At 32.4% G+C, this 13,154-nt stretch overlaps 1 protein-coding gene across 1 annotated transcript in view; it reads left to right on the top strand.

The window, feature by feature from the left end:
- The window catches only part of LOC140446060 (116 kDa U5 small nuclear ribonucleoprotein component), a 31,072-nt gene that overhangs the window by 7,190 nt on the left and 10,728 nt on the right, over window positions 1-13,154 (top strand). The window contains exons 7-10 of the mRNA XM_072538578.1: window positions 3,179-3,405; window positions 6,270-6,409; window positions 8,477-8,658; window positions 10,619-10,974. Coding sequence (XP_072394679.1) covers window positions 3,179-3,405; window positions 6,270-6,409; window positions 8,477-8,658; window positions 10,619-10,974 — 905 coding nt within the window. The remainder of the gene's footprint in view (window positions 1-3,178; window positions 3,406-6,269; window positions 6,410-8,476; window positions 8,659-10,618; window positions 10,975-13,154) is intronic.

Here is a 13,154-nt window from a genome sequence, read left to right as displayed (position 1 = left end):
TTCTTGGCATGTTCTTCATCGATTTTGAGCTTGTATTCGTAGCCGTGATGTTGACTGCCAGTTGTCTTATCAGCTTTTAACACATTCGCTGCCTATCGAAGCGGATGGAACTCGGCTAGGAGCCATTTTGTTTTTTGAAATTTAAAACAGTTATTTCTTAATATTGTGTTTTTAAGCTATTATTATCATTATCTTAAAGATTTTCATAATGCTGTTAAATTCTTTTACATCACGCGCTAGCGCGTGATCGGTACTAGTTATCCGTTTTCATCAATGCAATAATAATCATGTGCAATAATAATCCCACAAATATAAGTAACTAGCGGACCAACTCGATATCGAGTTTTGATGTAAGTTTTGCTGATATTTAAGAGGGGCGGAGTCTAACGATCCATCATTTCCGTCGCCTGGTGTAAATGTTCCAAAAATCCTAAAAATAAACTGTATCGACGCCAATTTTTTTAAATTGAAAATCGATACAGTAGTTTTTTAGGATTTTCAGGAAGATTTACATTAGGAAACGGAAACAATATGATTGTTAGACTCCGCCCCTCTTAAATAAAAAACGGAAGTAAAACCGGAAGTAACTTTTTTTGCATATTTTAGATTGTAAAATGCCACGTTTAAGAAAAGGAAGTCGGTTTGAGAACTCTAACTAACTAACTAACTAAATTTATATTTAAATATTATTTAAATTTAAAAAATACAGAAAACAGTATGATGCTCCGCGCTAGTCTACACTACCGCCTACTGTTTCACTTTTTTGAGAAGACGCCACAATTTTACTTGATAATAAGTTTATTTTTTATTTATTTATTTAAAATAAACCTAATTTAAAGTAAAATTGTGGCTTATTCCCAACAAAATTAATAATATATTTCTAACTAATAAATTAAAAACAAAGTAATGCTTAAGCACCTCATTATTTAATTCTTCAAGTATTAAACTCAAAACGTAGTCTAAATCTCTAAATATCTATCACAACACCTCACACACGCTGCACTTGTTGGAAACAGAATACTTTCTAACTAAACATAAAAATAAAAAAAATACCAACTCATCAGATAGTGTAAAACAGACCCCATAAATTAAAATCGGAGACAGGAGGATCCCGAATTTTGAGTGGTCATTATCGTTATTCCTTAAGTGGAAACACTTGTTGGTGTATTCCAGCATTCGAGAATTGACGCGTTGTTGCATTGTGTATAATATTGAATTCCTATACTTTACTATAGGAAAAATTCATTTTATGGCCGCCATTTTTAAATCGGTTCGAATTTTTTAAATTTTAAACCTTAGGGGGAATCTACTCAACAATCTGTTTAATTATTCGAAAAAATTATTCTTCTATCTATCACCGTTTAGGAGGAGTATTGCGCACAAGAAAACGGCTTAGCCTTTTAGTATATAAGATTCGTCTCGAGTAACATCTTTCCACATGGTAATACGTGATTTTTCTTTTGTAGTTAGTCTCACTAACGATTCAACAGTATAGTTATTTGTTTGTGTAACAATTTCATCAAGAAACTGGTTAGTCAATAAATGTCTGAAATCATAAAGTGAGCTAAATATTGGCACTAAATTTGTAACAAAAAATTTACCTAAAATAATCAATGGGTTCATTTTCTGGAACAATTTCAAGTAAACTCTCAGCCTTCGTAAAAGGAAAAAATTTCATAGATCCTGAACCATTCTTCCATTCCAATTCTTCTATGTTTTCTGGTCGATAAACTGTTTGAGTTATTTGTTCATCTATATCGTTTTCTGAGTCTGAATGCTCTGAATTACAGTATACTCCCTCTATAACGAACACGGTTATTACGAGGTTTCGCTTATAACGAGATACATTAGATGTCCCGTGAAATTTCTATTGAACTATAACCGTCTATAGCGAGGCAAATTTGGTTATAACGAGAGAAAATAAGATCCAAAAACGTGGTTTTTACGTTTTTGGTCCGGTAGTGGCTATAAATAAATACCTTTTCAAACAGCCCCTCAATAAACTTAACTGCAGCCCGCAATAAACTTCTTTACAATGAATAAATACAACTGTTTCACATCTTTAGAAAATATGATAGAATGATACTGAACCATTTAAAGCAGTTAAAAATGACAGAGTTCTTAAAATTGCAGAAGCAATAGTTTATATTATCCTTGAAAATAGGCTTTATACATTATGTTGGAAAAAAATATAAGTACAGCTTTTTTGTTTTAACGTATATCATTGATAATAAAAGTTAACAACTCTTTTATGTTTTAATATATTTCATTGACAATAAAAGTAAATAACATTTTTCAAAAACGCCATTCAAACAATATTTATTAGCATCTTATATTGCTCCGAATGGCTTCACTATAGGAAGTTAATGGCTTAGAAAACTACAGATTCATATGTATGCACAGTATTATTATTGTCTGATATAACGAGATCGGCTTATAACGAGGTAATTAGTCTGTCATTTCAGTTCTCGTTATAGAGGGAGTCTACTGTATTAGGTAAAAACTCGTCATTACTGTTACAATCGAAATCAGAATCCTCTACAGCATTATCAGACAACTCTTCTTCCAATATTGCTAATAATTCTGCCTCAGATAAAGGTCTTATATTATCGTATTTAACTCTTTTACTACGTGAGGGTCCTGCTAATTCTATGTCTTTATCTATCATCATTTTTATAACTACTTAAAACCAAAAACAAAAACAATCAAAACCGGGTACAAAATAATGTTAATTATAACCTTCGCACAGTGCCTACCCTTGAGCACTCACTTAAAGTTAAGGCCGAACTAACTACACGACTTGTAAAAACTCTAGACATATCACTCGCTGGTGCGTGAATGGCACCTGACTGATGTAACCATATCACGCGCTGGCGAGTCATCGGCAGCGAATGGGTTAAAGGGCATTCCTATTGGTCTCTTGCCTATTGGTTTTGAATCCATTGCTATTCGGGCTATTCTCTCTCTGCCCATTCTTGTGACATGCTGATTCCATTCTCGTCCTCTCTGTCTTCCTCAACGTACTATGTCGCTATTTATGTTTTGGGTAATATGCGTATTTCCGTTCAATTATTCTATCTGCCCTGTTTGGATGAATAATTTAAAAATTACGCAAATAAACGGATATTTTAAGTTACAGACGAAATTTTAGAAAATAAATTACACTATAATTTTTTAGGAGAAAATTTACAAAGAAAGCCCCACACAATTCAGCTCAAAGAAGTTTTGTTGAGTTTATTTTAGAACCTCTCTATAAGATATTCGCACAGGTTGTGGGAGATGTGGATGCCTCATTGCTTGATGTACTAGACGAATTAGGAATAAAGCTTACCAAAAACGAAATGAAGTTGAATATAAGGCCATTGTTACGGTTGGTGTGTCAGAAATTTTTAGGAGACTTCAGTGGTAAGCATCTTATTTGTATATATTTAGTCCAGTCTACCGGTTAAAAATGAGCTATAGTCCTAACTGAGTGTTTATCGCAAGGCAGCGGGGGATCGCCTCTGGATAGGATCGTACTTTTGTTTTCGATTTGCATGAAAAAAAAAATGGCTTACTTATACAATTTGATACTTTATTTACATTAAATCTATATATTTTTATCACATTTCACGGAAATATTTCTTTTCCATTTTTTTTTTTCAACCTTTATCAATCATCTGATGACTGGAGTATTAGTGTCACCATTTCATAGACAGAATTTTCCGGCCCTCATTTCACATAAAGCTGTAACTCATAAAAATTTCGTAAAGGCTACGAACAAAAATATAAAGGCTTTCTTTTAGTATTTTAAAACTAAACTAGCGGACCAACTCGACATCGAGTTTTTTAAATGGAATTTTTAGTTTGCGAGAAAAATTAAGAGATCAATACAAACAATATAAGCAAGAATATACATAACATTCATCAATAATAATGGAAGTGAAAAAAAAGTGATTATGGAAGTCGACCTCAAAACCGGAATGCAATTTTTAGTTCATCAAATGTCGACATGGATATCATTTAGCAGTTAATTTTGCATGCTGATCACGAATCCGGTGTCAGATTTGCTCTATCTTGACGTTTTATGCGCGTTTCTTGTCACTTCCGGTGTCGGATCGCAACCGGAAGTACATATTTAAATTCGTCTCGACGAGACCTTTCGATCCATATATACATTGTGGGGTCTAAAACTTAAAGTAAATTTTAACTTCCGGTCATCTCAAAACCGGAAGTGAATTTTTGTACCAAAAGTATATCTTGACAATCTCATACGTAATACTAATAATATTCCGAAAAAATATTTTAATTATCTAATATGGTTTTTGAGTAAAGTGGTGGACAAGAAAAGGGCTTAGCGTTTTAGTATATAAGATTTACCGGAATCAGTGACCCGACTTTGAAATAAGAATTTTTTGTTGGTCTACAAATACGAGAGCTTATGACAGATGTAGCTTTTAATTTGATGTTAAACAAAACAGAAAAAAGATCTTGGGTCGCTCTAATAGAAGTATGTCCATAATTTTCTTGGTACTACAAAAGCTGACAACTACCGAGAAATCGTTCAAGAACTTCTTTCTGTTTATGAAGCTCTAGGATGCAATATGTCACTTAATTTTTTAGATTAGTACTTAAATTTTTTTTCCTGAAAATCTTATTGCCATGAGATGAGCATGGTGAAAGGTTTCTCCAGGATATATTGCTCATTGAGACATGCTACAATGGGAAATTGTCAGCAGAAATGCTGTTGATCGATTGTCTGCTGCCTGGTTGTCGATTTACCGATAAACTCCAATTAAAGCAATGAAAAGGAAGAAAACTACAAAATAACTTGGATTTTATCGTCATAATGAGATAGATTTAGTATAACTTTCATGACCTGTTCCTGAAAAAATATTATTTTTTACTTTAAAATGAATCGTACTTTATAACTTTTTTTTAGTTCTTACAAAAATATCGTTTTTTGATTAAATGTATGTAATATGAAAAGTCTATGTGCTATATTTATTCCCATGGTAAATTCCGCGTTTAGAGCACCAAAAATAGTGTTATCATGCATGAAAACAAAAAGAGTAATTTGTTTTGCATACCAATAACAATCTGTGTTCCTTAACCAACGATTGATCTATTTCATTAAGTGTTTCTCAGTGAATGAATTTATTCCATTTGGCTTTTGATTTTGATTTTTTTGTTTTTTTGAAGCATCTGTAAATATTCGTATGTAATTATAGTAATACGAATTTTAAAAAACGGGTGTGGCAGTTCAGTGGGACTGCCGGGTGAAGTTACACTTCTATACACGCATTCGCCGTTACAAATTTATTTGGGAGTCAATCTGCACAATCATTACATATGTAATGCTATAGGTAAGACATAGCAGAAAGAGAAACAGAATTAATAACAACTTACTAACAATTAATAAACAACATTTGACCTGTAATAGGAGTATAGTAAATGAAGGATTGAATCAATATTTTGATGAAAATGTATATTTTTATTTTCATATATGTATGAAAGAAGTTGAATGCAAACATTTTTTTACACAAACTCTGCAGTAAAATTCATTGTTTATTTTGTTATTAATGTAATAATACAATACAAATTAAAATGCAATATTCATAAGTATTTAAAAATGACAATAATATACATAACTTTTCTACTTACCCATATATGTTTAATTTACCATGTAATAATATTAATAAAAAAGTCCTCCCCGACTGGGAATCGAACCCCGGTCTCCCGCGTGACAGGCTGGGATACTGACTACTATACTACCGAGGACATGACACAAACGTATTTCAAAATTGACAGTTCTGGGTCATACAGTGATTTATTGAGATTATTATTTTGAAATACAAAAGACTAATATAATTATGAACATTTAATAAATAATACAAAACATATCACATAAATAATAATATTAATAAATATTTTATTATATATATATTATATGTATACATATATATATATATATATATATATATATATATATATATATATATACATATATATGTATATATATATAATATATATATACAATATTAAATATATTATATACAAAAGGAACATTTTTATATTCGAGAGAGGAAGAGGGAGAAATTATATCTTCTGTCTCTCTCTTACTCATTATCTTACATATGTAATGATTTCACAGATTCACTCCCATACAAATTTCCAACGTGGAGCGCGCGAATAGAAGTATAACTTCAATAACGTCAATATAACCAGATAACAGTTAACTAAGTTTTAGTCTTTTTAATATAATTTAATCAAATTTCCACCGTTTTTAGGTTTTGTAAATATGTGTGTGGAACATATACGCTCCCCATTAGACAATGCCAAAACAAAAATTGATCATGTCTACACAGGCCCGAATACTAGTAAGGTATATGATGATATGGTAAATTGTGATCAGGAAGGAATACTTATGGTAAATATGATTTTCATTGATTTATTTGTATAAAACTTTAAAATTAGTAAAAAATAAAAGACTTTTTATCACTGTTGCTACAACCTTAAAGTAGAGCCCCGATATTCCCAAATCTCCTTCGCCATTCTGTCCCATCCATTGCAATATTTAACCATCCTTCACTCCATCCTTACAGCCATTTTTGTAAGAGTTCAAGTCTTTTTACGAGTTTGTATTTATCGTATATACAGTATCTTCTTCGCGTGAATTCTTATGCCAGTTGACTTATTAGGACAGTTGGAGTAATGGTTTGGGGGCTATTGCCTTTGGTAGCGAATCACCACTTGTGTTTATTCGAGGCAATATGACAGCTGCGCGGTATGTTGATGACATCTTACAAACCACTTTACTGCCTTATCTCGACGGCCGTCGAGACCGTCAAGACAACGCGCGTCCCTATATTGTAACGAAGATATTTTGCCTACCACATAGGGTATTACTATAGGTGGTTGAAAATTGGGGACAGAAATTATTGGGTGGAGATAGGGCAAGCAAAACAAATCGAAACTTATGCGAACGGCGCTCAGGGTTTACTTGAAGAGCTGGAGTCGTGGGTAAGTGAATGAAACAGGGGGATTGGATTGGGGCAACTATAAAAACTACAAATAAAGAAATATCTTTAAAATGAGACTATTCATATAGGTTAATCTTTTTCTAAAAACAAAACAAACTAATGTCAACAAAATTAAACTAGCTGACGGATGTCAATACTTGAAATTAAAAACTGAGAATAATTATGACAGCTATGGCCACGCTCTAACACATATAATTCTAATTATTACAATGTCTTTACAAACTCTTATGAAAGCAATTATTAATGAAAATGTTTCTTTTTCTTTTAAAAATCAACACAAAAGAATTACCTTGATTTCACTAAAATTTCTTTAGATTGATTTCTGGGGTCGGAAACTGGACCTACTAAAATTTCTGCCGCTGGAACAAAAAACTACATCTCCACTGTGAATTATGATACTGAATTATTATGCTGAAATGCTTCTTAGGACATCGAGGATTGAGGTTGAAATGGGCGGCACTGGATACAACTTCACATTGGGCTTCTTAAAAAACAAATATCTCAGATCAGATACGGCATACAACAAAAACAGTGATTACGCTTACTTTAACAGACACATTACTTTGAGTATATTCACGTTTTCTCACAAATTTTGCCGGCTTCTCCAAACTACATACCGACGTCTACCCACTCTCGTTACTCTTTTTAACCTCACTTAAAACTTTAAACTGTAACTATTAACTTCACAATGCTACACATTTTCCCAAGAAAAAAGAGATCAAAAACGGAAAACATTACAAATTTGACGTGAAATTTGGACAAATGCTGGAAGCAGTTGTCCCTGACACCGCCTCAGCGAGAGTGAGCAATTATCTTTTAAATTCACTCGCTTAACTTGGTATAAACAAAACACTTAGACGGGAACTTGAACGCAAAATATCCTAAAAGCGGCTAAGGCTAAAGAGGAATATGCGTCTGTGAAATATAAACAAACTCTAAAATGGTTTATATCAACTCGACGATGCAAAAAGGATTGAAAATACATATACGAGGAGATTTCAATAAATACCAAGAAATTTACAAATGCTACAATATTGCTCGTCAAACTATGGACTTTCTCCAAGAAGCTGGCGTTAATGTTTTGCCGTGGCCGCCCCGTGCTCCGGATTTAAATCCTATCGAACATGTATGGGGTATGATGGGAAGGACACTGTCTACTTTGCACCATCCTCCACAAACACTGGCACAGTTAATACATGAAGTTCAAGTTGCTTGGACCGAGAGGTGCCACAAGCAGACATCGATCAAGTCATTTTGTCAATGCCTAGACATATACAGGATTGTATTCAGCTGCGGGGTCGCCAAACACATTATTAATTTTTTGTTGATTACTTGTTAATAAAAATTCTTGACAACTTTATCGTTACATTCTTGATGTAAATATACCATGTTGCCAAAAAAATTCAAGAAATTATTCCTTCTGGGTGTAACACTTTTAATTATCTATATTTTAGGTTCACAGTTCGAAAATGTATCCAACAGAAGATTGTACATTTTTCCAAGTTCTTGGAAGGGTCATGAGTGGTACTCTACATGCAGGTACAGACGTTCGCATATTGGGAGAAAACTATACCATACAAGATGAAGAAGATTCTAGGATATTGACAGTGGGCCGTTTATGGATTTATGAATCAAGGTATTTCGACATATTTTTCGATATTTATCATAAACAATTTCCGAAGTGGAAATTGAAACGTCAATAAACGTATTTTAACCTTTAATTGTGGCTTATTCCCATTTAAATAGTAATTAATTTAAAGTGCCACAAGAAAATAGCTTCAGAACAATATTAAACAATTTCACATGCCAGTACGAGTGCGTATTTTAGAATCTTCCATTTTCTGTTTGAGTCTTCAGTAAAATTAATTTATATTTTAGTTAGTTATTCTTTCATTTTTCGTGTGACAAATAGTGAATTTTCAGTGAAATATATTCATTTTTCAACAATAAAAAAACAAGATTTTTGGACGGTTTTTGCAAATAACTCAAAAAGTAAGCATTTTATCGAATAAATATTCTTAGCAAAAATATAGCTTATAAAATAGCAAAAAAATGGTGTACGTATAAAGCCAGAAGCACATTTGTAGCTAATGAAAAAGTAGGTTCTTATTCGTCAAATTCCAAATCGAATATTTCAACGCGAAAGAATAAAAAAAAACGGGTGTGACAGTCCAGTGGGACTGCCGGTGGAAGTTACACTTCTATACACGCATTCGCCGTTACAAATTTATTTGGGAGTCAATCTGCACAATCATTACATATGTAATGCTATAGGTAAGACATAGCAGAAAGAGAAACAGAATTAATAACAACTTACTAACAATTAATAAACAACTTTTGACCTGTAATAAGTAAATGAAGGATTGAATCAATATTTTGATGAAAATGTATATTTTTATTTTCATATATGTATGAAAGGAGTTGAATGCAAAAATTTTTTTACACATACTCTGCAGTAAAATTCATTATTTATTTTGTTATTAATATAATAATACAATACAAATTAAAATTCAATATTCATAAGTATTTAAAAATGACAATAATATACATAACTTTCCTACTGACGCATATATGTTTTACCATTATACATTTACCATGTAATAATATTAATAAAAAAGTCCTCCCCGACTGGGAATCGAACCCCGGTCTCCCGCGTGACAGGCGGAGATACTGACTAGTATACTACCGAGGACATGACACAAACGTATTTCAAAATTGACAGTTCTGAATCATACAGTGATTTATTGAGATTATTATTTTGAAATACAAAAGACTAATATAATTATGAACATTTAATAAATAATACAAAACATATCACATAAATAATAATATTATATGTATATATATATATATATATATATATATATATATATATATATCTTTATACAATATATATAATATTAAATTGTATATACAAAAGGAACATTTTTATATTCGAGAGAGGAAGAGATAGAAAATATATCTTCTGTCTCTCTCTTACTCATTATCTTACATATGTAATGATTTTACAGATTCGCTCCCATACAAATTTCCAACGTGGAGCGCGCGTATAGAAGTATAACTTCAAAAAAACAAGCACTTTACTTTTCCCGGCAGCGAGTTTTCCCTAAAAAGTCCTTCATTTTTTTGATATTTCTCGTTGAAATATTCGATTTGAAATTTGAACTACTTTTCATTAGCTACAACTCTGCTTTTACTGGATCTACAGACTTCATATAGGTATAAGTACATCATTTTTTTTAACTTTTTTATAAGCTATATTTTTTCTATGAATATGTTTTTCGATAAAATACTTTTTGAGCTATTTGCGGAAACCCATTTAAAAACGTGGTTTAAGTGGTAAGTTAAGTTTATTTTTTAATGAATAAGTGTTGAAGTGTTTCAAAACAACTCATCAAAAAAGTTACAGATACACATAAAATATTTTAAAGCATTAATTGCACATATATATATATATATATATATATATATATATATATATATATATATATATATATATATATATATATATAAAGGAAATATAAAGTATAAGTAAGGTGTACAGTTAACCCGATAATATCTTAGTGATCGTATCACAAATATGTTTTAAATTCCAGGTACAAAGTGGAATTGAATCGAGTGCCAGCAGGTAATTGGGTTCTCATAGAGGGAATAGATCAATCTATAGTCAAGACAGCTACAATAACAGACTTATCAGTTGCTGAAGACTTGTATATATTCAGACCTTTAAAATTCAATACACAAAGCATTATTAAAATCGCAGTAGAACCAGTAAATCCATCGGAGTTACCAAAGATGTTAGACGGTCTCCGAAAAGTTAATAAATCTTATCCACTTTTAACGACAAGAGTAGAGGAAAGTGGTGAACATGTGGTATTGGGTACGGGAGAGCTGTATCTAGATTGTGTAATGCACGATTTGAGAAAAATGTATTCTGAAATTGATATCAAAGGTAAATAAACACAAAATCCATTAAATTTCTTCCTTTTTTTTTTTTCTCGAAATTTGTTGTGAAGTGAAATATGTCTGTCAGTATCTTCTATATTATTTATAACTCCAAATCACAGAATAATAAACAATCAGAATGCCGACTTTGCTTGTCAAGATAAGCACGCGCATCCCGTTCGCGCAGACGGAATCGGCCATGTTTTAAACGGAACCAGTGCTGTTCAGTGAAATTTTATCTGGTGTGCCTAGAAAAATTAACCCGATTTAAAAGGAAAAAGACAGAAAGTCTATTTTATTCGTACTTTTAGTTGAAGAATAGATTAAATTAATTCAAATTTACTAAATTATTAATCTCCAAAAATTTAAATTACAGTTCTGTCGTAGCTTGTCACAAATTTCTCAATTCGAGTCTGTTTCCGTTTAACATATGGCCATCGCATCTGAGAGTGGGCATTCTGATTGTTATTTATTCTGTGTCCAAACTGTTGCCTAATTTTCTTAAATATTTTTGTTCTTAATGTATTACTTTGTGACATCTCAGGTTTTGTTAAATATTCTTTGACAAGTCATAAATTGTAAAATAAATAACACTTATGACGTCATTTTCTTCCAGATTGATAGTTGTTTTCAAAATTGTGAAAACTTTATAAATATTCTACGCACAAATTCTATTTTCACATCTTCTTCTAATGGCGCTACAACCCTTTGTGAGTCTTGGCCTGCTTAACAATGTTCTTCCATTCTGCCCTGTCGGATACTTTCCTTCGCCACTGCCTGATGTTCATGGCTTTAAGATCCCTCTCTACGTCGTCTGTCCATCTTTTACGGGGCCTTCCTCTTGTTCTGTTTCCTTGGGACTTCCATCTCTGGACTACTTTTACAGCTCGATTATCTGGCATTCTTTCTAGGTGACCAAGCCAGTTTAGTCTTTGTGACTTTACAAATCTAACAATATCTGCGCTCTGCATTAGTTCATCCAGCTCGTGCCTCATTTTAATTCTCCACGAACCATCGCTGCATTGGGTTGGTCCAAATATCTTCCTTAGTATTTTGCGCTCAAATATTCTCGTTCTCGGTCCACGTTTCACATCCATATGTGACCACTGGTCTAGTTACTGTTTTGTAGATTCTAAGCTTAGACTCATGATTCAGTAACTTACTTTTCATTAAGTCTTTGTATGCATAAAAGCACTTATTACCGCTAAGAATCCGTGCTTGTATTTCTTGACCGATGTTGTTGTCATTTATTATTGAGCCTAGGTAGGGAAAAGTGAAGGTATATTTGTAGGTATGGTTGTCTACCTTCAGATTTTCATGTTGATTAGATTTTGTGCACTCCTTATATTTTTGTTTTGCTTTCATTTATATATAGACCAAACGTAGCAGCTTCTCGTTTCAGTTTAATAACTTTTTCGATTAATACCCTTTTGTTGCGGCTTATTATGGCAACATCATCCGCATATTTGCATTGATCTTGTATTAATACAGCCGTTTATATCCAGTTTTCTAACAACAGCTTCTAAAGTTAGATTAAAAAGTGTTGTTGATAAGGCGTCACCTTGTCTAACTCCATTTTCAATATCAAAGGCATGCGTCATATCTCCATCTATTCCCACCATAGCTTTGGAACCTTACAGAGTCATTCGTATAAGTTTAACCAACTTATTGGGTATCCCTAACATAGATAGTTGCTTTAACATCTTTTGTCGATCTACTCCATCAAACGCCTGTCGAAATCGATATACAAGTTGTAAATAGGTATGTTATATTCAAGACATTTTTCATGTATACCTCTTAACATATGTATTTGGTCTATAGTTGACCTCTTTGGTCTGAAGCCACATTGGTATTCACCAATCATCTCCTCCGAAAACGATTCCAGGCGGCTGTATATAATTCCTGATAATATCTTGTAGACGACATTTAAAACTGTTATGCCCCTATAATTTTTGCAGAGTCGTTTGTCTCCCCCTTTGTACATAGGAAGTATGATTCCTACTTTCCAATCTTCTGGGACGGCTTCTAGTGTCCATACGCGGTCGATTAGTATATGGATACGCCTCCATAGCGCATGTCCACCATTCTTTATCAGTTCTGCAGTTATTCCATCTGTGCCAGGTGCTTTGTTATTTTTTAGATGTTTTATGACATTTATCGTTTCTTCCAATGGTGGTTTTCTCTTTC

The sequence above is a fragment of the Diabrotica undecimpunctata genome, chromosome 7 (assembly GCF_040954645.1).
Source record: "Diabrotica undecimpunctata isolate CICGRU chromosome 7, icDiaUnde3, whole genome shotgun sequence".
NCBI lineage: Eukaryota > Metazoa > Arthropoda > Insecta > Coleoptera > Chrysomelidae > Diabrotica > Diabrotica undecimpunctata.
The sequence above is the reverse complement of the archived record's forward strand: the minus strand, read 5'-3'. Positions and strand labels throughout refer to the sequence as shown.